This window comes from Barbatula barbatula (assembly GCF_947034865.1).
Source record: "Barbatula barbatula genome assembly, chromosome: 15".
Taxonomy (NCBI): domain Eukaryota; kingdom Metazoa; phylum Chordata; class Actinopteri; order Cypriniformes; family Nemacheilidae; genus Barbatula; species Barbatula barbatula.
This window is the reverse complement of record NC_136778.1, coordinates 7,274,980-7,299,325: the sequence shown is the minus strand read 5'-3', so window position 1 is coordinate 7,299,325 and position 24,346 is coordinate 7,274,980. Positions and strand designations below refer to the sequence as shown.

Sequence of the window (24,346 nt, the reverse complement as noted above, 5' to 3'; positions counted from 1 at the left end):
CATGATAATGAACTTCACAAAACAAAAGTATAGAATAGCGCAAGTGCGTAAATCAATAGCGTGACATTTAGCAAAGATGTAACGGTGTTTTCCAAATTTGTTTATAGGCCTAAGATGTCATAGAAAATTATACTAATATAACTTCTTTAGGAATGTATTATTCAAATATTTAAATGATTGCATTCGTTTTGTTTTTTTACTTTAAAACTGTAAAACACTTTTAGAGGTATTTCAAAACTTGAGGCATGTTTTCTATTTACCTTTCTGTCCTAAGTCGCCTGGGTCCCTGCATTGGCCATTTCAATCGCCGTATGAAGTCGTCCGTCACGAAACGCCCCATATTGCCAACCTGTTTTATTTAAACACATGACGTAATTCATAATCAAGAAACGTTATACGCCTTTTGCTCTTTCTTTCCTTGTGGCACTTGGCTCGTTCACTGACGTACCTCCGTCATCTCGTATCCTAACAAAACACCAGCTTGTCTTTGTTCTTTCATAGACGCGCGTTTTGACTATGCGCGCAACTGATGTTTGTGAAGGAATGCGCGTCCTTCTACCTATGCGCACCAACGATTAATCGCACTATCCATGATAAAGCATAACTCATCAATGCAGATTTAGCCAACCTGTATGCTTTATACCTGTACATCTGTAAAATACTGGTGTAGAAGCGTATTACACGCATATATTATTTCTGTTTCTCTAATAATTTGCATGTAAGGGTTAAAATGCTGTTGCTCATAGTGTCACAAAAGATTTTACAGCATGGTCTGCACAAACAGTACAGCTAAAGACCCCTCCTTGATTCACTCCTTATCTTTTCTAAATCAACCCTCCCCCTTCCGTCCTTCTACCCCTTGCTCCTTTGTTCCTATCCAAGCCGTGGCACACATGGTAAATCTACCAGGGAACTCCTCATAACAGTAAATATAAACAATCAAATTAAACGTTGTAAACATATTAAAGGCAGTTCCTGTAATTCAATTAATTATTTATTCTGTTTAAATAAGTATTCATATAAATATACATTTTGACACGTGTACACATTTGATTAAGAGGGTGCATATTAAACCCGTTTCCCCAAAGAAAAAACAGATCAGGAGGTGCAATATGTTTTACTAATGTCATCTTAAAACAAAAACATAGAGCACGTGGGTGCGTGTTGGCAACAGTACTATCTTAGGCTGCCATCTTGAGACCGAAAAGAGAAACTACTAAGGAAAACTGTTGCAGAGGCCTTATTCAAGATTGCCAAAGCACAGGAAAATTAAATATAAACATGCAAAAATACAGATAAAGATAAACACCTTATTATTGTCATCACACAGTCTGCCCAAAATTCCCCAAGTACTAACATTCTGCTTCACCCACAATTTAAATGCTTTTAACTTGGAGTTTAATCTTCAAATAACTTGGAAAAACTGGCAAGCATTGAGGCTCATAGTCCTGGGAAGAGAAAGGAGGTATGTTCCTTTTAACATTACCAGAACCACTGAAAGACATTCAAAGCAGTTTTATTTGACCCATTTTACATTTATGCATTTGGCAGAAGCTTACATTGCATTATCCTATACATTTATACATAGGTATCTGCAATCCCCTGGGATCGAACCCACAACCTTGCGTTGATAACGCAATGCTCTTACCACTGAGCAACAAAAAATATAACATTAGACACATACAATTTTAATAGGTCTACTTGGGTATTACATTTAAAATGAACATTCTTTCCACTCATATTTGACTTTAATTGTGGGTCTGTGTCCTCTTCCAAACAAAGTGTACCATCCCCCAGAGGGCGCTAGACATCTTCTTATTACCCAGCATGCGAACCCACTATTACATACTTGCTTGATTTTTTTCTAAAAGTTCAGCAAACATATAGCTGTTTCTGTTTGCTTTAAAGTTAGTTAAGTAGCAATATATGGTTTGCAGTATGAGAATGTGGCAAAGCAAGAGTGCTTAAGGTTTTGACTCTGCAGATATGTTTAATGTGTTCTGTGATTTAGAGGTAGTTGTAGATGGCAGGAGAGGTTTAGTTCACTTCTTACTCCGATCCCCCCTCATCCAGTACTGTTCAGTCTGCATCTCTGTAAGGCGCGACAGCGTCCTCTGACACGCAAAGCTCTCCTCCTCTGCTGTAAACAGTGTCAAACGCCTACTGGCCTCCTGAATGAAACAAAAATTAACTATTAAATCATATGCTAATGGCTGCTTACAGGAAACTGTCCTATCAACAGCATCTATGATATATATTATAAAATAATTAATAAAACAAGCAATTTAACAATTGAGTCTATACAGCTCTGAAGTCTGCCAAATGACTAAATGTAAATGTAAGTCTTCTGGTATGTATCCACTTGGTGGCATTTACTCCATATAAACTGCATGTAGCATATTGTTACCAAGTTAATTAAATGTGTGGGAAACATTGCAATTTATTGCCATTTTAACAGGTGAACAAGAAATTATTTTCAGTAGCAAACAACATAATTCCCCAGAACCTGTCATTAGAGCTTAACTTGCAATGAACACAGGTCATTATGTTAATGTCCATATTTTTGCACTTTTTTCTGCACTGATTTGGGGAAAATTGTCTCAAAAACTCATACAATAGCAGATACCATTTGGAATTTATCAAAGTATATACTATCTGACTGGTCATGGTGATGGTGATAATATGTCAACACTTGTCATGCTTAGGTTATTACATCTGTCAGGCCGAGCTCATCTAGCATTAGCCGATCTCTCGCCTCCTCTCCAGTCATGGGTCCCTGATCAAAGAGGTAGTCTAGCGGTGCATCGGCCAACATTACAACTCTAACCTGAGTGAGAGAGTTTTGGGAAAGAGTGATTAGCAATCATACACGTTTTGTTTTAACATGGTATGACACAGAAGAACGTCAAGTGACTTTATTGTTCAAAGCTTTGATGTGGTGTGTTACCTTTTGGTCGTAAAAGTTGTCAATGAGTGTGATGAAGCGTCTAGCTTGGTCCTTCATTCCAACTTGTAGTTGAGGTACATTTCGTATGATGACTGTGTCAAAACGCTGCGCGATTTCTAAATAATCACCTGCACCTAATGGCTTTAACCAGCAAACAAAACAAACATGTTGAATTAGAATACATTTAGTAAATTCACTTGCGCTCTCCACCTTGACAGGACACAAGTGGGAAGGGGGACATATGTGAAACATATATTTCTACCCATCCATCTCTCTTATCCCACGTGCTCGTCCCCTCTTCAATTTCTGTCTCTAATCTTCCTTTTCACCCTATATTCTGCATCTCCCCAGGCTAACATGTCTCTCTGCTGTAACACGCATTAAGTGGAAAGGCGCATTAACACATGCTGACATAGCCCCAACTGCATTAGCCTGACCATGAAGACTAAGAAGTTGAGGACTCTTCAGACGAACACACACACGTACTTGCGCTCTCTCAGTACATTGAAGTGAGCAGCGCCCTGAAAGCACTGAAGGACACAGAGACAGTACCTTAGCTCCATTAGAGAGCCGCATGCTCGCTCTTTCTTTCCTTCACAAACAAAAAAGGGAGCATCAGACTGGTAAACCATGTCCAAGGTTACATACGTAAACAAGCGCACACACATACGCGTAAGCTGGCTTAGAGTAGCCATAGACCAGGCTCTGAAATTGAAAGCGCTGGAGGTGTAGCCTAGTATTACGGATAGACAAAAGGATGGAGGAACGATGACTAAACAGAATTGGAAGAGTAAGATGATGGTTAGTGGTGGAAGATAAACATATAACAATGTTAAAAGTAAAAAGGGATAAATGGAAGAGATTTTAGAAGTCTATACACATACACTGGAAAATGCATGGATGTTTTTATTACATGGTTGAAAAATACGGACATAACAAAGGCTATGCTAGGTTGTTGTTAAACCATGGGTTGAAACAAACCACAATTTTTGAACTGAAATATCTAATTATTTTGAGCCTTACATTGAAATTATATGATTTTCCATCGCCAATTTCAATGGCACAGCAAAAACAATTGAGCATGTTTATTTGTTAAATGTTAATATAAATCTTAATATGTGAAATAAAATACCTGTATTATTTTTCTACAGGATGAAAGATAAACCTTATTTTTCAGATACCAAACATTAGTATCAAGTATTCTTTCTATGCTGCAACACCCAGAATTAGAAACAAAGATACAACCTAAATGTGTTCACATTAATACTTTTTGTATAAAAATAAACCGAAATCTGCATCTGCAACATTCATTTCAGACTTACTCGCTCACAAAGTTCTTGGAAGGTGCAGTCTGCAATGGTACCACATGTCCGGCTCAGGGTAACCTCTCTTCCGTGTACTTTCAATACCCTTGGCCTGGTTACTTCCAACACAATTTATAGGTTAATATACATATACAGTGTTATTTGCTTACATAAATAACAATTTATTCTACACACTTAGACAGTCTGGTCTAAAAGACGGAAACCTCACGAAACCTCCCCCCCACACACACACACCAAGTCATCCATACTTAACCTTTAAACCCCATCTATGCAAAGGCAAATTAACTTGCTTACCATCATTTTGTCTGAAAGCCAGTTCCTCAAATAGAGTATTGACAACATTCTCAGCATCAGGCTCACTTGATCTATGGAAAGCGAGTAAAAGAGAGAGATAATGGAATATGAAATTAACCAGGTTTGAAGTGGTCACATCAAACAGTTCGTGCGCAAGGCCTGCGTTTGAATTTTCACTGTGTCTCAATAGAACAGGATTCAAAACGCAAACATTGAGAGAGTGTGAATTAGAGTGAGCAGCAATCAGGTGTTAACACAAACACATGCATATAAACATCGACTGAAATAGCAGCTGTGGAGATAAAGGCTTTATAAGTTAACACAAGAATCTCTGTGTATTTATATGGACTTATAACTTTATAACCTATAACTATAATTAGTAGTTCAGCTTTCTCTTTTAAATATTGACCTTTTTAATCATTTCGGTAGGTTATCTTTACTTGTTTTAACATCTTTACTGTATCAACATATTTCTTTGTTCAGTGACTTAAAAAACAGAGTACTTACATGTTGTACAGACGCCCTGCTAGTTCCATTTCTATTGTCCGGTAGTCTTTTCCGGTCTTAAGATTGATAGCGTGACAGTGCTTCTGTATGCGAACAAGAGATAGAGAAAGATATTGTTTTAGAACACACTAGTTTTTTAGATTAATTAACTTCTGCTTGCAATATACAGCTCACCCATAGGGGGTGACAATGACACATGTAGGTGACAAATGTTCTATTTATTTTAATTCCTAAAATGTTAACCCATGGTATGTATCCATGCTATCATGACCCAAACCATATGATTTAGCCTGAAATTAAATGATACTTTTCTAATGATTTGAAGGAAAAAATAGGATTTTATTTTTCACAATCTTAACAATAAACACATTCACGTGCCTCTTTATTTGTATACGAGTGAGTGAGGGATATGAGTCCTCACAATGTAAAGAGAAAGATTCTGAAACGGTACTTTTGTATTGATTATAGTGTTTGTTGATGCACATGTTTTACTGCATATAAAACTAAACTAAACACCTGTTTAGAAAATATGAGTACTGTTAAACTGTTGATAACACACTTCTATAGGCTAAATATATGAAACAAGAGTTTGTCAAATCTCTGTGACGCGAATGTAATGGGGAAACTGAACAGAATGTTGGAGGCACGTCGACAAAAATGACTGATGAAAAGGAAGGGTGATTATTTTTAACAGGATGTGGATAATACGTGGTATTTAGGCGAGCGGCCTTTGCCTGATTCAGTCCTCAATGACAGCTCCGGCGAATTATGAAATCAGTGAATTTTCCGCCACCCTCCTCCTTGAACTAAAGATAATTAGCAATCACAGCACACAGCGAGAGGAGCGCTCTATTCCTCTTCCGTATCTCTCGCCTCTTCCCCCCCATTCTCCAGCGCTGTCAACTTTTCTCTCTCGAGCACAGAGTTCCACGTCCGAGCCAATTGGCTGAATCAGCCATAATGACAGGCTGACAAACCACGAGCAGAAGAACACAAAAGGAAAAGTGTCACTTCATCAACCCTGCTCGACCTCGTCAGCAGGCCACCATGTAAACAGCCACCACGGCCACGACAACCATGCTTCCCCAACAGCCCTCAAAACGGGTTTTTCCTGCGCACACCCTATTCTGTCCATTTTTTTCTATTGTAAAATTTCCTTTTTTTCGATTGTATCTTAACGGTTGATGGGCCATCTTGAAGCAGAGCCATCGCTAGGAGGGAGGGGGAGAAAAAATACAATCAGTAATGATTCCAGTGCGTGGTTCTGTATAATCAGTTGAAGACACGTCCTCTTGTGGATCATTGCATGATTATGGCCTTTGATGGGTTCATTAAAGACTCATAACTCCTTAAAGATCTTCATTGTCAGATGTTCTTCAAATGCACTTTGCCACACACAACTTAGATACACACCAGAACCTCCAACAAGGCCCTGTGAGATACCCAGCTAATATGTGGAATCTCCTGTCAGACTGAACTTCTTATACTTTAAGTACAAGAAACTCTAATGACAACATCTGTTTCCAGTGGAATTTAAAGATTCTTAAAAACGTTAATTCGCCGTCATTCCAAACCTGTATTGCTTTATTTCTTCTGCAGAATACAAAAAATATATTTTGAAGAATGTTGGTAGCTAAACAAAATAAGAATTCGCATTGATTTCTATGGACACAAAACCACTGAAACATTTTTGAAAAAAAAATCTTTTAGTTTCCACTGAAGAAAGTCATACATATTTTGAACGACATGCGGGAGAACACATGGTGACCCTTTAAGAGAGATGAATATGACAGCTATTAATGTCAAGCATCAGATTTTCAAATTGCAATTACTTTAATTTACTGTATGGCATGATTGGATAAATAGAAGATGTAGGAATGTAGCCTTTATCATTCACAAATTATTAAATGAAAGTAACAATCAAAATGTCTAAGTCAAACTAAGTTGCATGTACTAGATGCCACCAGTTTAGAATGAGAATGAAGATGGGGAAGAAGTCTCTCTCTCTCTTTCTCTCTCTCTCTTTCCTATACTTCTCTCAAAAAAGTTGCCTTTGAGTTTTTCAAAGCAAGGGTTGCCATTGATCTCCAACAAAAGCCAAGGATAGCTGGCGATAGGACCCTGATGAGGTCCACTACCTCATTACTGACAGCCGAAAACATTTGATGCTTTTTTCCCTCCTGTTTGGGACGAAGGGGGGCGGATTGACAGAGCCTGGCTTAAGGAGCGCGCGGTGGGAGAACTGAGAAAGAGAGGTGGCAGAGAGGGACAGGGCTAAAGGTTGTCGTCCATTCAGCTTTGTGTGTCTTACAGCCTCTGTGGTTGGAGAATAGTAAAGGGGGGTGGAATAAGGGGCGGGGTAAAAAGAGAACGAGAGACAGCTTAAAACAGTGCCTTTATGCTTTTGAGTCCAGGACGACTCCTCTAACATCAAAGTATTTTTACCACTGTGGTGTGTGATTTTGTGTCTCTCTCTCTTTCTTTCTCTCTCTCTCTCTCTCTCTCTGTGTGTGTGCGTCTTTAGTGAATGTATTGAGAGATTAGGTGACTAGTGAGTGTGTGTGTGAGAGAGAGAGAGAGAGAGAGAGAGAGAGAAAGAGAGCTATGGGGGTGGTTAACGACGTGAACATACTAATTACGCCTAATTATCTATTCCCTTTACATGTAACCGGCTTTGTTAGTTACTCTCAAAACATACTCAAAATGTTCTCACAACCTCTCCTTGCCCTGTCCAGGACTCTTTAAGAAACATCACCTTTGGAACATCTGTTTTGCTTTGTAAGCATGGACCCCCCAAACCTCCGCAGAGGCCAAAGCCCTCTCCACAACAATCACACTCTCCTCAATCTTTCCTAATCTGGTGTTGCTAAAAACGTGACTGACTAACTTTAGTGGTGACTTGGCAAAACAAGGTCTTTTGAGTGGATGGTGTGAACTGTTAACAAAACCTCAGTCAGGGGAAAATTTGCTGAGAAAATGTGATGCGTTTTTAAAATGAGGGCAATTCAATTTCCACCATACTGATAGATCAGTTGTCAATATTTGGCGGTTTAAATACCCATGTGAAGTGACCTAAGTTTTTAAAGCAAAGTTTTCCGTCCATTTCGGTCCATATTCCTGATGAATGGGCACATGAAAATAAAAATATAATAATAACTGTTATATAAAGAAGAATCCCTTCTCCATTTGTCAGGTATTACGGCATCGGGTTTGCACATTTTAATTACAGAAATCCTACAAAGCATGTTGTCTTTCAAAAATGTAGGTATTTGCATACATTTTCCCTCTTTTAAAATAGAAAACTTGTGCATAGTGTGATATTTTCTGATGACTGGACTCCATCATCAGGGGTTGGGTAAAATATAAACGGATGGTTCAATATATTGGAAATAAATATTATCTGAGAATTTATATTTCAAGTTTTGACTCTCACATAACGCTTTAACAAAACTAACACCAAAGATCCTCCTGCAACGATGCATATTTTTCATAGATTCAGAAATGCATTCAATTATATTTATTAATCATGATGACCAGGTGCAAATATGAAAGCATTTTAGGTCAGTTGTTAAAACTGTCCCTTGCCCTATACTGGACCAGTGATTCCACATCAAGTTGAGTTTTATATGGATTTTTTTCAAGGCCAGGAAAAACCTGCAAGCGAAAAATAATTTATACTGCAGTGTAGCTATTATTGGGTCACACTGACACTGCTAGAGCTCAAGAGTCACAATTTTCCCCAAACAGCTGATCTCACATAAATAACCAACATCTGACTAATTTCCAACTTTTTTATTTATTGACTTTTTCCATTTATTGGCAATTTCCTGACCTCCCTCTATTTTCTCTCTATGAATGGTTTATTGGATTAGATATCTCTCATAGGTGGCCTGTCCTTATTAACTGCCTCCTCTAATTAATTATCTGTTACCAAACCAAGAAAGAGTCATCTTCTCTAGTCGACTATGATTAAAAAACTACACAGAGTTAGACATTATATTTTATTTAGGGGGTTAACTGGTTTCAATGTATAGAAAAAAATTATATTAGAAATTGGAGGTTATCTAAAGGTCAGTGTAACAATAGCAACCATCCAACATAAATAACCTCTTTTCATTTTTTCCTCAATCGTCAAGATATTCAATAAAATACACATTCTTATCCAACAGACCTTCAACATGAAAACACTAGACGCAGCCAACCATATGTACCCTATACTCCAAAATAACATTTATGGGAATAACATGGAAAGTACTTAGGCAAAACAAAGGAAGCTATTTGAGATATGAAGGTCATCTCAGCAATATCACAAGTCTGTCTGTCAGACCAAAGTATAAAAAAAATCGAAGTAAAGAGGACAACTGAGAACACAGAAAACAGTTGTAAACTTCTTTATAAACAATAAAGGACTTGATTCACTAATAAGATTAATTATCAATGCCAGAGTATCCCAGAGTATAAATAATTATAATATTGTATATTATATAATAAATAAAAGAGCCAAGAGCCAGCGAGGGCATCCCCCCACACACCTTCAGTGAGTCGCACATTATTAGGGTTGACCAGACATGAGAGGAGGTACTTAGGCCACCCCAGTTAGCCTGAACTGGGAACCCATGTTGCCCCAAAACCAGATGGCCTAACAAAGAAGCTTGAGCGGTAGTGAGCCAAAGCAGGGCGAGGAGTTTCAGCATTCGTAACAGGCAAGAATACCAGAGGCCAGAATAGAGGGTGACTTTAAAGACCCCAGGGATTTAACAGAGACTGGCTAAACCACAGTGACTGTGCTGGGCCACTGACTATAAAAGACAAGGGGTCAAACCAAGATGCTCAAAACTTGAATAAAGCCCCTAGATGCAAAATCTGAGGGCAGGGCCTTGAGGCAGTGTTTTGATATTACAATATACTGTGGGTTTGAAAGACATTATACTCCCTTTTTTAGAAGTTGCAGTGTGTGTGTGTTTGTGTGTGTGTCCAAAAACAAAGAAAAGAAATGAGAAGCAGAGCTGGAGAAAAAGGATGTTATCTGTCCAGTGGCTTCAGTGTCACTGTCACCACAAAGTTCTTTCTCTAAATGTAAAAACTTACTTAGCGTGCTGATATCAATCAAATGTGCAAGAATGTGGGCAGTTGTTAAATGCTTGAAAATGATGGTCTGATTATTTATGATGGAAAGCTGTCGCCGGATGATGATAATTACCCAGATAGCACACAGGATAATGCCAATACCTGCTTAAAATAATACAATTAACTTGCAAAGCAGATCAGAGCATCCCTGCCGTCTGTGGCCGGGCTCACTTTGAAATGCAAGCAGCTTCACGCAATGCCGTCTCATTCCAGCCAACCCACGCCGGTCATTAAATGGCCTCTATGTCTGACACACTCTCTCTGTCTGTCGCTCTCATCTCCAGGTATGATCAAAGCTGTCTTTTCTGTTTTTTACAAACACATATGGGCTTGTGTGTTTTTACCTGTGAATGAAATACATCAAAAAACCAGACGGAGAAGAGAAGGAAACATAAAGAGCGAGGGAGGAAGATAAAATAAAAAGATAAATAAATTAACAAAGTGTGTGACTTTGTCTTTACCTTGAGTACGCCAATGAAAGGCACAAAAGCAGCCCTCTGAAGCCCGTTTTTGTACAGTTCTGAGAGACAGGGAGAGGGAGAGAGATGCTGTTAGATATACTCTTTAGCCTCTTCATAATGTCATTTTCCATCTGTGATTGGCAAATAAAGTGTCTATTGATGAAGTGAGGAACGGGAGAGGAGGAGGGACAAAAGGGACGAGGAGAGGCAGAAATTGATTTCTGTGGGCAGCGCTGGAAAAAAGGCAGTACATGAAATTCATTACATTCCCAAACAATGAGCTCAAGAGAAGAAGTCTCTCTCTTTGGGCACAGACAATAAACCAGCATCGCGGTGAATGGAGACTTCAATTAGCCACACAAGCATGTTAAGCCGCGCACACACGCACAGATATAAAGAGACAATGATGAGTACATGCTACTCTCTGTGCTGTAAAAGCTTGTTTAAAGCTGCAGCCCGCAAGAAAATAAGGTAACAGAATCATCATAACAGAGAGATGTTGCGATATAAGCAGTCTAATGCTGAAAAGTCCAGCTCTCACTGAAAGAAATCTCACAAGATCTTCCATCTTGTTGGCAAACAGATGATGGTCATTCAGTGAATCATGAGGTGACTCATCCTAACTTACTGACAGATAGTGTTGAAGGGACTATTACATACATTATTTTACCAATTCGTAATTTCCTCTGATAATATTAGTCAGGATTTGTCAGTCGAAGTGTAGCTGTCATGTGTTATCCTTTCTCTGCAGCTTAAAACTAAAGGGCCATTTTTGCTGCTGTTCCTTAAAAGGACAGTTCACCCAAAAATGAACATTCTTTCGTCATTCCGGTATTGCTTACTTTCCCACGACTTCCATTGTACGTATGAGCACAAAACCACAAAGAGAGTTCTCAAAATATTTTACACAGAAGGAAAATTAACATGCACGTTTTTAACTACATGAGAGCAAATAAATGATGATAGAAATTTTATTTTGGAGTAAACTATCCCTTTAAGACTTCATTTGAAATGCTCTTCTCCATGTGCAATGAGGAATGGTACACTCCATCACTTCTGTGCACTAGTGAGAAGTAATATTCATATTTCTCCGGTCGACCGGGTTGAAAACCTCTGTTCTAGGTCATCCAATTTTATTCAAGAGCACCTGGAAGGATTTTTCTAGAGTCATATACACAGACAAACACATCCAGATGCTTCAGCATTAATTCTGAGATATTTTCCTTGGCAGTTTTTCTAACCATTCTCCCCTAGAGCACAACCAAAGGGACTTAAAACGTCACTTAAAGATTTAGGAAGTGAAGTGCACCCTCCGTCCATCCATTTCCCTCACTTAACCTAAGAAATGGTACTGCAAACCCTCCGGATGAAGATGAACAACCAAGTTCAAACACACAAGCCTCTTTAGCGGCTCTTCAGCTCGGCATCTTTATATCAATAAGCGAGCAATCTCTCTGCGTGCAATCTCGCTCTTTCCCATCTTTCATGTGTACCCGTCCATCCATTAGTCCCCTAATTAAAATGGAATAAGATGGCTATTAAGTTTTAGCGTAGCCTTTGTTCTCAGTTGCTGGTTAATGTTAGGAGAGGTTTTCTTTATGTAACTGCCGCTCACCTTTTTGTGTTTGGCACACAAGACCACTTCATACAACGAGACATTAGCAGCGCTCTGAGACAGAGACCGGGGAGAGAAAGGCAGAAAGACTGTCTTATCTCTACCCTTATCACTCTCTTTCACACACTCGCCCTCCAGTTTAATGTAACATCACAGCGATTGGAAAAAAACCCATGTGTTGAATCAACAATGAGGTGGAAAAGAGCGGAATGATGGAGAAACATAAAAGAGTAACTGCTCACATTCAAGCGGGCATCAAGTGAAGTTGCCTCGTTCAACGTTAAACGACGAGCCGGCGAGAAATCTTTGATGCCAAAATTTGTTATGATTTAAGTGATATTAATATGACATAAGATTAAACGCTTGTAACAGATAAAGGCAGTGCGTGCTGAAAGCATCTTTATTTCTTTTTTACTTGTCACCTCAAAGCAAATGGGAAATATGTGCTTTGTAGGCTACAATTATTGTTAGGTCCTTAGACAAAATTTTTAATGTCTCATTTGTTAATCGCTTGGATAAACATCTGCTAAATGAATAAATGTAAATACATTCTATACTTTAGTAAGAACTAATGGTTTTAAGCAACTTGTAGTTTAAGACAGTATTTATAGAAAGGTCAAGTGCAGAGACAACCTTTTTTAATTATAACTTATCTAATATCTGCACAATGAAAAGAAGATTAACAAATTGCCTAACAGGCTGGAAATAAAGACGTAATGCTAGTTAGAAAGGAACAGAGAGTTAGCTCACATGAGAATGTAAAACCTTTTCATTTTGATGCCAATAATGAGATCACTTCCTGGAGGATGATGTCAAGAACTGGCTTTGGGTAGCAATAGGGACGATGAGGAAATTAAAGCATATAAAGGGAAATTGAGGATGCAGAAATAAATATTAAAATATAAAAAATGTTTGCAGTTATCAATTCAGGCATCTGAACTGTGCAAGCTTCACAATTATAAAGTCAGGCTTGATTGTATTCTCATTCTGATGTAATATTCATTAAAAGAGTTATAAAGTGAGGCGCATCTTTATACAACGCAAGCTGCGTGTCCTGTTTAAAGACACCTTTACTGTTAGGAAACATAGTGACAAGGTTTTGTGGCAGAACTTAGGTGGAAGCAGTGTTGTATGGGAGGTGAATCTTGGCCAGGGTAACACTCCGGGGCAGAGGACACTTCTTCACTATAAACCCTGCGCAGGGGTGATCAGCCCTCAGCTTATGTCCTGTGGTCAACCACCTCCAAATTTCACCCTCAAGTGGTACTTGGGGCCTAGCATGGGTCGTTCCGCTTGAGCCAAATACCCTGGCTGCTTCTTTCAGCCACCTCTGAAATGGCTCTGATGGTTTTCTGCAAGGCCTGACCGTGGCTTCTGAGGTCTTTCAGCATTCTGATGATAGAGGATCCAACAAATCCTCTGCAGCCCACTTCAACTGGATAGACTTTGATTTTGACTTGCTTTCCAGAGCTGCTGCAAAGCACTTGAGAACCTGGTTGTGCTGCCAGGTGTATCTCCCATGCTTAAGACAGGTCTGTCAGGTAAGACAGAGTTGGGCAGAGGGCACATGTTAGGTCCTTGCTGTACCACTGATGGAGATTCTTTGGTGATGGAAGAACGTCATATGTCGCTCTAATAATAAAACTGTTCTATGAGGGATGGAAGCAAGCAAGATCAAATTCATCTTTATGTTCACTTAAAGGAATAGTTCACCCCAAAATGTCAAGTCAATGGGGACAATTTTGGGTAAACTATTCATTTGTTTAAGCGAAGAGAGATGAATTTGTTCCTGTGGCATATATTTGACTAACCAATAACTGTCTATATGTTGCGTCTAAAAAAATAACAAACAATTATTGTTGTTCATGCTCTCCTTGCTTACTCCAGCTTTAATCCTCCTAGTAGCATGGCCTTGTAGACTAACGGTACTGTTTAGCGTGTTGACAAAATGTTTATATGCTATCCTACTTGTAAATCGCTTTGGATAAAAGCGTCTGCCAAATGAATAAATGTAAATGTACCATCTTTATAACTTTCTGTGTACTTTTTCTATATTTATCAAAATTTAGAAATTATGTTTTGGCCTTTTCCCCTATTTGGGTAAACTATACTGTAATAAATAAACAATAAAAAACACGATTAGTATCTTTACATATGTTTAATATTTGATCCAATATATTTTTAGACTTATCTGAGGGGGACATAAAAATGTGCTACATAGCAGGAATGAGTCGCTTATCGCAAGATTAGTAACCCACCGCAGAGAAGCAGCCAATGACAGGTGTGGTGAAGAGGGAAGGATCAATGAAAAAGCAGCATAGCAGTGAGAGACAAGTTATCAATAGAATAAAAAATCATGGCATCAAAATACACAGATTAACAAAGAGTGACTTAAAGGGGAGGTGACATTTAGAAAGGGTAAAATAAAGGAAACGCGAGCCTGACATATGAGATGGAGCAGAACTGGATTAAAACACCAGCCGGACGTGTAGTTTAGGAACATGTTTTACTTTCAGGACACACAAAAGAATGGCACAGAGTGAGAAATGTACAGCTTTGTATTGTTTAAAAGTTGGTAGTGAACAATAGAAGGTGAAAAAGTACTGGAGTCATGTGTTCTTTGTTAACCTATTTTACTTACACAGATTAATGGAGGAAATGAATGAACGGAATGAACTACTTTTCCGTTAAATGATGACAATTTTAAATTTTTTAGGATTTTCATTCTTTTTTCTTACCCTCTTGTCATTTCAAACCTGTATGACTTCTGCAGAACACAAAAGACGACATTTTGAAAAATGTTGGCAACCAACAATGGCCAACATTCCCCAAAATATCTTGTTTTGTGTACAAGAAAGAAATATCTTTGTGGTGAGGAAGGCGGGACGAGAGCCGTGACGCGGGGCCGGTGGCGTGAGTGATAAGTGGAAGCAGCTGTGCGCGCACCGGTCCCGCATCTTATCACGGAGGAGATTGGGAGCTTAAAAGGATGTTCGGCAGGACTGTTGACGAGAGAGGACCGGGCCCGGACATATGTTTAGTGTGTATGTTTTATGGCCGGCAGTCTACCGTGAGGTGGCTGTCGGTCAGTTACGTTATTGTTTATTGTTTATTTAATTAAAGTTTTCGTGTTTAAATGTTCGCCGGTTCCCGCCTCCTTCCTTCCCTTCTTACGAACTTTATTACACTGGTGCCGAAACCCGGGAGGAAGGAGGGACATGCTGTCAGAGAGCCCTCGCTGCCGAGGGTGATCGCGGTGCTAAGGAGTTCGGGCAGCGCGGACGGGGGAAGTCCGCGAGTGGCTGCCCGAGGCGGTGGTGCTGGATCAAGAAGTCGGATGGGACGAGGACCTCGCTGCCGTGCTCCTGGGTCGAGGTGGGGTGGCTGCCGTCCAGGAGGGAGCCAAGGCCCGTTCGCCGTGGGCCGAGCCTGCTGCCAGCCGCCATGATGGGGAGGAGCAGGGAACGGATGACCAGCTGCCCTCAGCTGGAGGGCCATCGCCGGCCGCCAGGGGGCGGAGGAGGATCGAGCCGTCCACCGAGCGTCCAGTACCATCGCATGGCACCGCGAGGAAGAGTTTCTCGGCTGGCTGAGGACCGAGCGACAGCTTGTCAGGGAACCGGACAATTTTTTTTTCTTTTCCTCTCTCCCCTCTCTCGTCCCTGTCGCTCCGGAGGCTCCCGTCTCCGTTCTTTCGTCTCGCCGGTGCATACCCCCAGGCGCCGCGGACTCCGAGACTGGCTCCCCGGGGGGGGAGTAGGTACAGTCTCGGTGGTGCCCCCCGGCCTGTAAGGGGTGATGGGGGTATGTGGTGAGGAAGGCGGGACGAGAGCCGTGACGCGGGGCCGGTGGCGTGAGTGATAAGTGGAAGCAGCTGTGCGCGCACCGGTCCCGCATCTTATCACGGAGGAGATTGGGAGCTTAAAAGGATGTTCGGCAGGACTGTTGACGAGAGAGGACCGGGCCCGGACATATGTTTAGTGTGTATGTTTTATGGCCGGCAGTCTACCGTGAGGTGGCTGTCGGTCAGTTACGTTATTGTTTATTGTTTATTTAATTAAAGTTTTCGTGTTTAAATGTTCGCCGGTTCCCGCCTCCTTCCTTCCCTTCTACGAACTTTATTACAATCTTATTTTATGCACAAGAAAGAATACCATACAAGTTTAAAATGAGATGAAGATAATAATGCTGTATACAGAATATTTAATATATACAAATACAAAAGTACATTCAACAAGATTGGTCATAGCATTACCCAGACATCCTCTTACCTTCAGGTGGCCGGTTTGAGGTAGCAACGACCACCACACCACATTTGAACAAGCCCTCAAATAACTGCTTCAGAATCATAGCGTCTGCTATATCCACTACCTGACAGAGACAAAAACATTTTAACACTTTTTATCACTTTAAGGACAGATTCATTAGCATCCATATCTGTAATTCCCCTTTTCCTGCTCATCCAGCATCTGCTTGTTTGTTTATGAGATTTTCTTTTTTACTAAAATCCATCAGAACTTCGATACAAATTTACTAGAACTGGACCACTTCTCAATATGGTTGATAGTGGTTGAATGGAAGGGGTCAACAAAAAAAGTGATCGGTTTTGTTTAGTTTGGAGACCAAAATGCATATCGATAAACCAAATAGGCTCAATTTTGACTTTAAGGGTGGCATTTGTGGTTACCATTACGTCCGCTCTCGGACCCTCGCAGACTACAGAAGATGGGACAGGTGTGTCAGCTGAAGATAAGTGAGGCACAACGCATTCCCCTTTGCCCTTTTTTCCCTTGAGCTAATTACCACAATTGTGTGCATGTATGTGTACTTGTGCATGCGTGTACATGCGGCCTCATGAATGAATACCAGGTGTTGTTACATTTTAAAAACCGCAGCCTTGGCCAAGGTCCTTTGACATCGCTCTCCCTCACACGTACAAGCAGAATGCACACAAAGCCACTCCACCTGACTGTAAAATGGCCACGCAGAGCGGCGGCTTTCTGCTGTAGACAAGGACAAGTGGCCGAAGCAGCTTGAAAAAAGCAAATAAATGAATACATAAATAAATAAATAAACAGCGCGGCGAGGTAAAATCAGTGGCACAATGACAGCCAGATGGCCACGCCGAGACAAACGCGCACACAAACACACACAGATGCATTCGCATTGTGCTCTCGAGGGCCTGGCATAGCTGTCCCTGAATCTCAGAAGCGAGAGGATGAGTGGGTCTTTCATTATTATCATTTTCATCATCATCATTCATTATTATCATTTAAACGTTGCCTTTTTCACAGCAGCGAGCTGTTGCCTCACACACATCTGCAGACGCACAGGGGGCGCTGACCCTCCCTTGACAAAAGGAGCCCTTTAGTCAATACCACACTATGAGATCTTCCCTCAGCGATTCGCTCTCATCTTCCACCTTACTTTTTCAGGGCTGAAACACATTTAAACATTGTACCCTTGTTTCCACTAATGTTTTACGGAGTATGTGGCCTTATTAGTGTTTGGATTGCACATTCGAATAGCCAAATGTGTGTTTTTGTCATGCAAAAGATCTTCCTCATTCAGAGCTCTACAGTTCTTAGGAGACACTTATCCCCGCCATACCCCCAGCATATGTTGTTTTTCTTATATTGAAGTGTTTCGTTTTTTTGCATATTAAACCTTCGGCCCCATCAAACCCAATTAGCATCCTCTATAGTGGTCCTACCATCGGTAAAGACAAGGCATGTATGCATACACATTGTCGAAAGGGTGGTACGTTACAAAGATGAGGTGCTAGGGCCTAAATTGGATCACATTTCTCTTTAACCGTCCTGGTCTTTTCTTCATTTCAAAGGAGTCATTTAATTATGACCTTTTCATCTGTGCCGTATTTGTTTTTTGTTTGTCACGCAGGCACCGTGACACAAACACTCTGTGCCGCTCTTTAGCATCGAAGTGGACGACAACCAAAACAACGGCACGGATATTCAAATGAGCATCCAATTACGGCAGCAAAGAGTCACTTTTGTGTGGCGCACACGGGTGCCAAATTACACTCTTTTGATCTTAAACCTTTACTTGCACAACTCCGTCGATGAGTAATTTCGCCAGGCGACTGACAGGGGCCTGAGACAATGCCTCAAACGTTTCCAATTCGCTCGTCCTCTCCCTCCTGCTTTTTCTATATCTTTTTTGGTCCTTCTCTCAATACCTTGCATTCATTAAAGGAGTGAAGAGGGACAAAAGGGGAAGGCTACAAATTACTGATAATGATGCCGGACTAATGAAGAGAATGGAGAAATTTCATTAGCATTTAAGAGGCATGGATGCACGCGACCCGCCGTAGTCGTTCTCCATTACCCCTCACTCAAGGAAGCAAGAGGGGCCGACTGAAACTCGATGCCTCATTTGCATGCTTAAGTGCCAGTGGCTCCTGATTGGTAAGGGGCTGTCAGCTTCTCATTTAAGCATCATAAACAAAATATGTATGCTTCCCATATTGCCGTTGGCAACAACAGCCGAATGGAATGATGTGGATTGCACCTAGGCATCGACAACATGCATACAATAAAAAATAAATAAAAAAATCACAGAAGATCAGGTCGGAGCTTTTAAAAGCCATTAATAAAAAGAGCAGCCCTTGAACTTTAGACACTTAGCAAAAGACTCTGATTATGAGGCTCTCCATCAGAATAGACTTCACAGGTTACTCGTGTGCTATGTTAAAAAAATCTAAGATATACAAAATGTTGATGTCCTTCTGAAACCTCGGATGTCCAAATTTTATGTTTTTCAGAATCAAATACTGTGTTGTCAATGTTGACAAGCACTTTTAAATACTTTTATTGGTTAGATATTTGCAAAACCCATTGATAAAAATAAAGGACTAATAATAATGATTTATGGAAAAACAATTTAAACATAAAATATAGAGATACAAGGTTTGAGATGGCAGCAATTTAACAGAGCATTAATGGCACATTCCTTATACAGAATAAAAAGAAAATGACTATATAATTGTTAATCTTTATATTATTAATATCATATAATACAAGAAAATATTGATATTGAGACATTTTTTCAAAAATACAAAATAATTATCTCTGATAAAGCTGATATTTTTGTTGCCACAGCCATGTTGGCTTGAAAATCCAGTTTTTCTATTAAAGTATCTTTAGCTGGTAGAGCATTGTGTTAGCAACTCAAATTGTGTGGGCTCAACTCCTAGAGAACACATAATGATCACTGTCAGTTGTTTTGGATAAAAGTGTTCCTATGTGAGTGGCCTCAGCTTTTTCTAAACTTTGTGTGAAGGTATGCAACTCCACTAGATGGCTCCAAAATGAACAAACCTTCCTATGGCTATGAAGTACTGCCTGCACTTTGGTCATATAAAGCATCAACTAGAAATCAAGTATTTTGTGGACTGCTGTAGAGCCTAAGTGATGGCTGTGTTAAAAATATCCAAAGCCATCTTAGGGACGTTATTTGTCATTTATGTGGCACACATTTTACAGTCCTACACAATCACACAGTACATTAAATTGCAGCTTTGAAATTTTACAAACTCGCAAACTCTCACATCCCCACCCCTCCAAATTCAATACTCCTGCCCTCACCTGAAACTCATCAAAGCATATGAGACAGATTTCCTCTGCGATCCCCATAGCAACCGGAAAGATGGGGTCATACATTGTCATTTTACCAATCCTTCGTTTTGGCAGGCTCTGTTTTAATTTGTGGATCCCTGAATAAAATTGCAGAAATTAAGTGAAATGTAAATAACCTCTGAAATTAAGTCTTGTAGAGAAAGGCTCAAACGATTCTATGTTCCTTAAATATTATTTACAAATTATGATATTTACAACTGATTTAGCTTTACTACTTATAAGTGTTGTTTAAAATTAAATCAGATCAACAAATGTAAATTGGAAATTACGTTTCAAGGACTTACTTCTATGTACATCTAACATGAATGCATTGAAGTGAACCCTCTTTTTTCTGCCATTTTTCACACATGAATAAAAAAGATCCATCAACATTGTTTTTCCAGTGCCTGTTAATTACATAAAACACAGAATATTATGTATAATTGGCATTTTAAAACATGGGGACAACAACAACAACAAATGAAACGTCTTTAATTCACTGAATGTAACTGAAGCTTACCAACATCACCATAGATATAGTAACCACATGGAGGTTGTGGCTTTGGGACCCCCTGGAAAAGAACAGCAGATATTAATCACAGCAAAAATATAGTTTGCTTAGTTTAGCACATTTTATCTAACTATCACATGTCTGTATAGTCAAAGTCTGCTTTATTGTCAATTCTGCCGCATGTACACTACATACATAAAGAGGATTGAAATTGCGTTGCACCATGGGTCTGAGTGTATACAAATAACACTAACACAGAATTAAATATATATAAAAAATACAGATTAATACAGAATAAACATGTAAACCAGAGTTCAGGTAACCCTTAGGTAAATATGTTTGGTTCCAATACTGAATAGGGTTACAGATGCCATGGGAACACTTGTGAGGCTAATAATATCATTCAAATTCAAAAGGTCTGCTTTCGTCCTTTAACAAATGTAAAATCTTTAGGTAACCTTTGGCTAATAGGTAAGATCAGGGATCATTGTCTCACAATAAATGTATAATCATAAATGAATTCTTTTTCATATTTCCTGTAGCTGAGTGGCAAGACCACGGCGTTAACAACGCCAAGGTTGTGGGTTCGAACCCAGGGGATTACACATACTTAGAAACAATTGTATAGGATGATGCGATGTAAGTCGCTTTGGATAAAGGCGTTTGCCAAATGCGTAAATGTATTATATTTTACCAATCATAAATTTACTTGTGACATTCACTCACCTAAAGGAGTATTAGGAACACCTGTTCAATTTCTCATTAATGCATTTATCTAATCAACCAATCACATGGCAGTTGCTTCAAAGCATTACGGGGTGTGGTCCTGGTCAAGACAATCTCCTGAACTCCAAACTGAATGTCAGAATGGGAAAGAGAGGTGATTTAAGCAATTTTGAGCGTGGTATGGTTGTTGGTGCAACGGGCCGGTCTGAGTATTTCACAATCTGCTCAGTTACTGGAATTTTCACGCACAACCATTTCTAGGGTTTACAAAGAATGGTGTGAAAAGGGAAAAACATCCGGTATGCGGCAGTCCTGTGGGCAAAAATGCAGAGACGAATGGGCCGACTGATTCAAGCTGATAGAAGAGCAACTTTGACTGAAATATCCACTCGTTACAAACCGAGGTATGCAGCAAAGCATTTATGAAGCCACAACACGCACAACCGTGAGGCGGATGGGCTACGACAGCAGAAGACCCCACCGGGTACCACTCATCTCCACTACAAATAGGAAAAAGAGGCTACAATTTGCACAAGCTCAGCAAAATTGGACAGTTGAAGACTGGAAAAATGTTGCCTGGTGTGATGAGTCTCGATTTCTGTTGAGACATTCAGATGGTAGAGTCAGAATTTGGCGTAAACAGAATGAGAACATGGAGCCATCATGCCTTGTTACCACTGTGCAGGCTGGTGGTGGTGGGGTAATGGTGTGGGGGATGTTTTCTTGGCACACTTTAGGCCCCTTAGTGCCAATTGGGCATCATTTAAATGCCACGGCCTACCTGAGCATTGTTTCTGACCATGTCCATCCCTTTATGACCACCATGAATCAATCCTTTGATGGCTACTTCCAGCAGGATAATGCACCATGTCACAATGCTCTAATCATTTCAAATTGGTTTCTTGAACATGACAATGAATTTACTGTACTAAAATGGCCGCCACAGTCACCCGATCTCAACCCAATAGAGCATTTTTGGGATGTGGTGGAACGAGAGCTTTGTGCCCTGGATGTGCATCCCACAGAACTCCATCAACTGCAAGATGCTATCCCATCAATATGGGCCAACATTTCTAAAGAATGCTTTCAGCACCTTGTTGAATCAATGCCACGTAGAATTAAGGCAGCTCTGAAGGCGAAAGGGGGTCAAACACAATATTAGCATGGTGTTCCTAATAATCCTTTAGGTGAGTGTAGAGCTGTAATACAAGGAAAGTAGTACTTTATGAACAAACGTGTTGTTAAAAGGGTTACAATTGCCCATGGTGCTTTTAAGCAGTGAGGCTTAGCGTTCTTGAATGGCAATGTGTGACTTCTTACTGACTTCCAGAACTTTCTGTGGCTCATTATTGTGACTGTGGCAGGGGTCCAGTTACAGAAGAGTGAGCAAACACAGTGAGGAGACTGAGCTGGACAGGACACAGGCCCTGTCAGGGAGGGGTCCAGAAGGTGGAGTCATATGCTACACTTTCACAGGGTGCAGCCAGGGGGGAAAGTTCACATGCCAACAACTTAAGGTGGAAGGGCACTGTTTTCCACTCTCTTTAACTCAACAAACTAACTGTTGTTTGCTCTGTTAATCCTTTAAATGAACAACCACTTTAGGTTTGAGTAGAAGGAAGAATGACAGAAACTTGGATTGCTGTTGCCTCTCGTAACCTCCATTCAGATCAATATAGAGTAAGTGTAATAAGCGATTAACTTTTACTGATGAATTGATTATGACTTATTTTAATATGCATTATGCTGTTCGAGCTACCCAGAAAACTTTTACCCCGTTCAGCCTTAAAAATATAATACTTAAAACGAAATAACTAAGACAACAGCACACACACATTAGTGTTTATTTCGCCAATATTAAGTGGAGCTTAATGTTTTTCCCAGACAATGGCGACCCCTCATTACTGAGGGATGGGGGGGTGATCTGACTCAGTAGGGGGCTGTGATCCAGCAAGTGCCAGATCTGGTCTTTCCTCCCACTCTCCACCCCGCAAACAAACAAATACAAACACACAAACAGGCTGAAGCTTCTTTGACCTACAAACAACAGTACCACGGCACATTAAGCAATGCCCCTGTACAAGTTTGAATAAAAGTTTTCTGATTGTAAACATTCAAAGCACAGGGGATATACAAACATACCTCATGTGTGTCATTTTCACAATATTTTGCGTTTGACAAAATGTCTTCAGGCCTGCTGGGTTTGACTCTTCTGTCCGCCTCCCTTCCCCCTGACTTTGGTGTTTTCTCCTGTTCTGAATCATTTGTGAATTGATTTTTTAAACTACACGCTTTGGGTGGAGGGAGATACATAGGGATGTTGTTATAGTCTGTCATAACGCTGTTTAACTGCTCTAAATGATACAGTGCAGTTCTCTGCTGGGCATCTTCTTGTAGGGAGGCGGAGCACACAAGGCTGTCATAGCGGCTGAGCAGTTCACTGCGTTCATTTCCAGTATGAGATGCTGACAGAAATGTATGTGGCCCAGATAATGATGAACAACCTAATAAAGAAACATTGAACAGTTGTTAATCAACTACTTACCTGCACTTTTTTATTTTTATATCACACAATAAACCCAACATTTTTACGTTCAATGACTTTGTTAAGTTGAATTTGACAACTAAGTTACCCATATGAAATAAAAAAGATTTATGCGTGACAACGTAAACGTCAGTTACCTAATGCCGTCATGACCTACAGTAAATCATTTCCCGTAACATTTACTTTTTAGGTTCTATCGACTCTTAATGCATACGAAATACGAATATTCATGCTCACCTCTAACTGTCTTGAACCCTGCGCACCAACTTCTTTTGAAAAAGCCTACCTCTTTGAAAATAACTCTAAAAAGACATCCCGTTGTCAAGTGCGACGCGTGTGCCACCGCCATGTTGATTCAAATTTGTATAACTTTATTGATCTTTGTTCGAAAACACTTTGATGTCACGCAAGTGGCATGAAATAACTGAATAATGGATGACATTTATAGATTAGTCTTTTTAGTTTGTTTCTTTTACTACTGTCGTTCACATTTCGTCTATTGTATATTATATTTTTCACGTTAAATCAGGTTGAGTCACATTAACATACATTTTTATTTTACGTAAATATTAATGCATACAAAGCCAAGTTACTCCCAAAACATCAAAATAAACGCTTATTTATAATAGGACTTTTAGCTAAAGTTACATA

General features: G+C 39.9%; 1 protein-coding gene across 2 annotated transcripts; it reads right to left on the bottom strand.

The window, feature by feature from the left end:
* Positions 1–977: 977 nt before the first annotated feature.
* afg1lb (AFG1 like ATPase b) lies at positions 978–24,112 on the bottom strand. Of its 2 annotated transcripts, none has more exons than XM_079474044.1 (13): positions 23,933–24,112; positions 23,293–23,654; positions 20,434–20,485; positions 20,219–20,320; positions 19,884–20,011; positions 16,548–16,647; positions 10,662–10,720; positions 5,074–5,156; positions 4,567–4,637; positions 4,270–4,370; positions 2,948–3,088; positions 2,714–2,827; positions 978–2,171 (listed from the first exon to the last, which is right to left on the bottom strand). In XM_079474044.1, the coding sequence occupies exons 1-13, from the start codon at positions 24,042–24,044 to the stop codon at positions 2,043–2,045; spliced, it is 1,554 nt and encodes a 517-aa protein (XP_079330170.1). In that variant the 5' UTR covers positions 24,045–24,112; the 3' UTR covers positions 978–2,042. The 2 variants fall into 2 exon arrangements, with proteins under 2 accessions (XP_079330170.1, XP_079330171.1); XM_079474045.1 differs by having other exon boundaries at positions 23,982–24,062.
* Between the last annotated feature and the right edge of the window lie 234 nt (positions 24,113–24,346).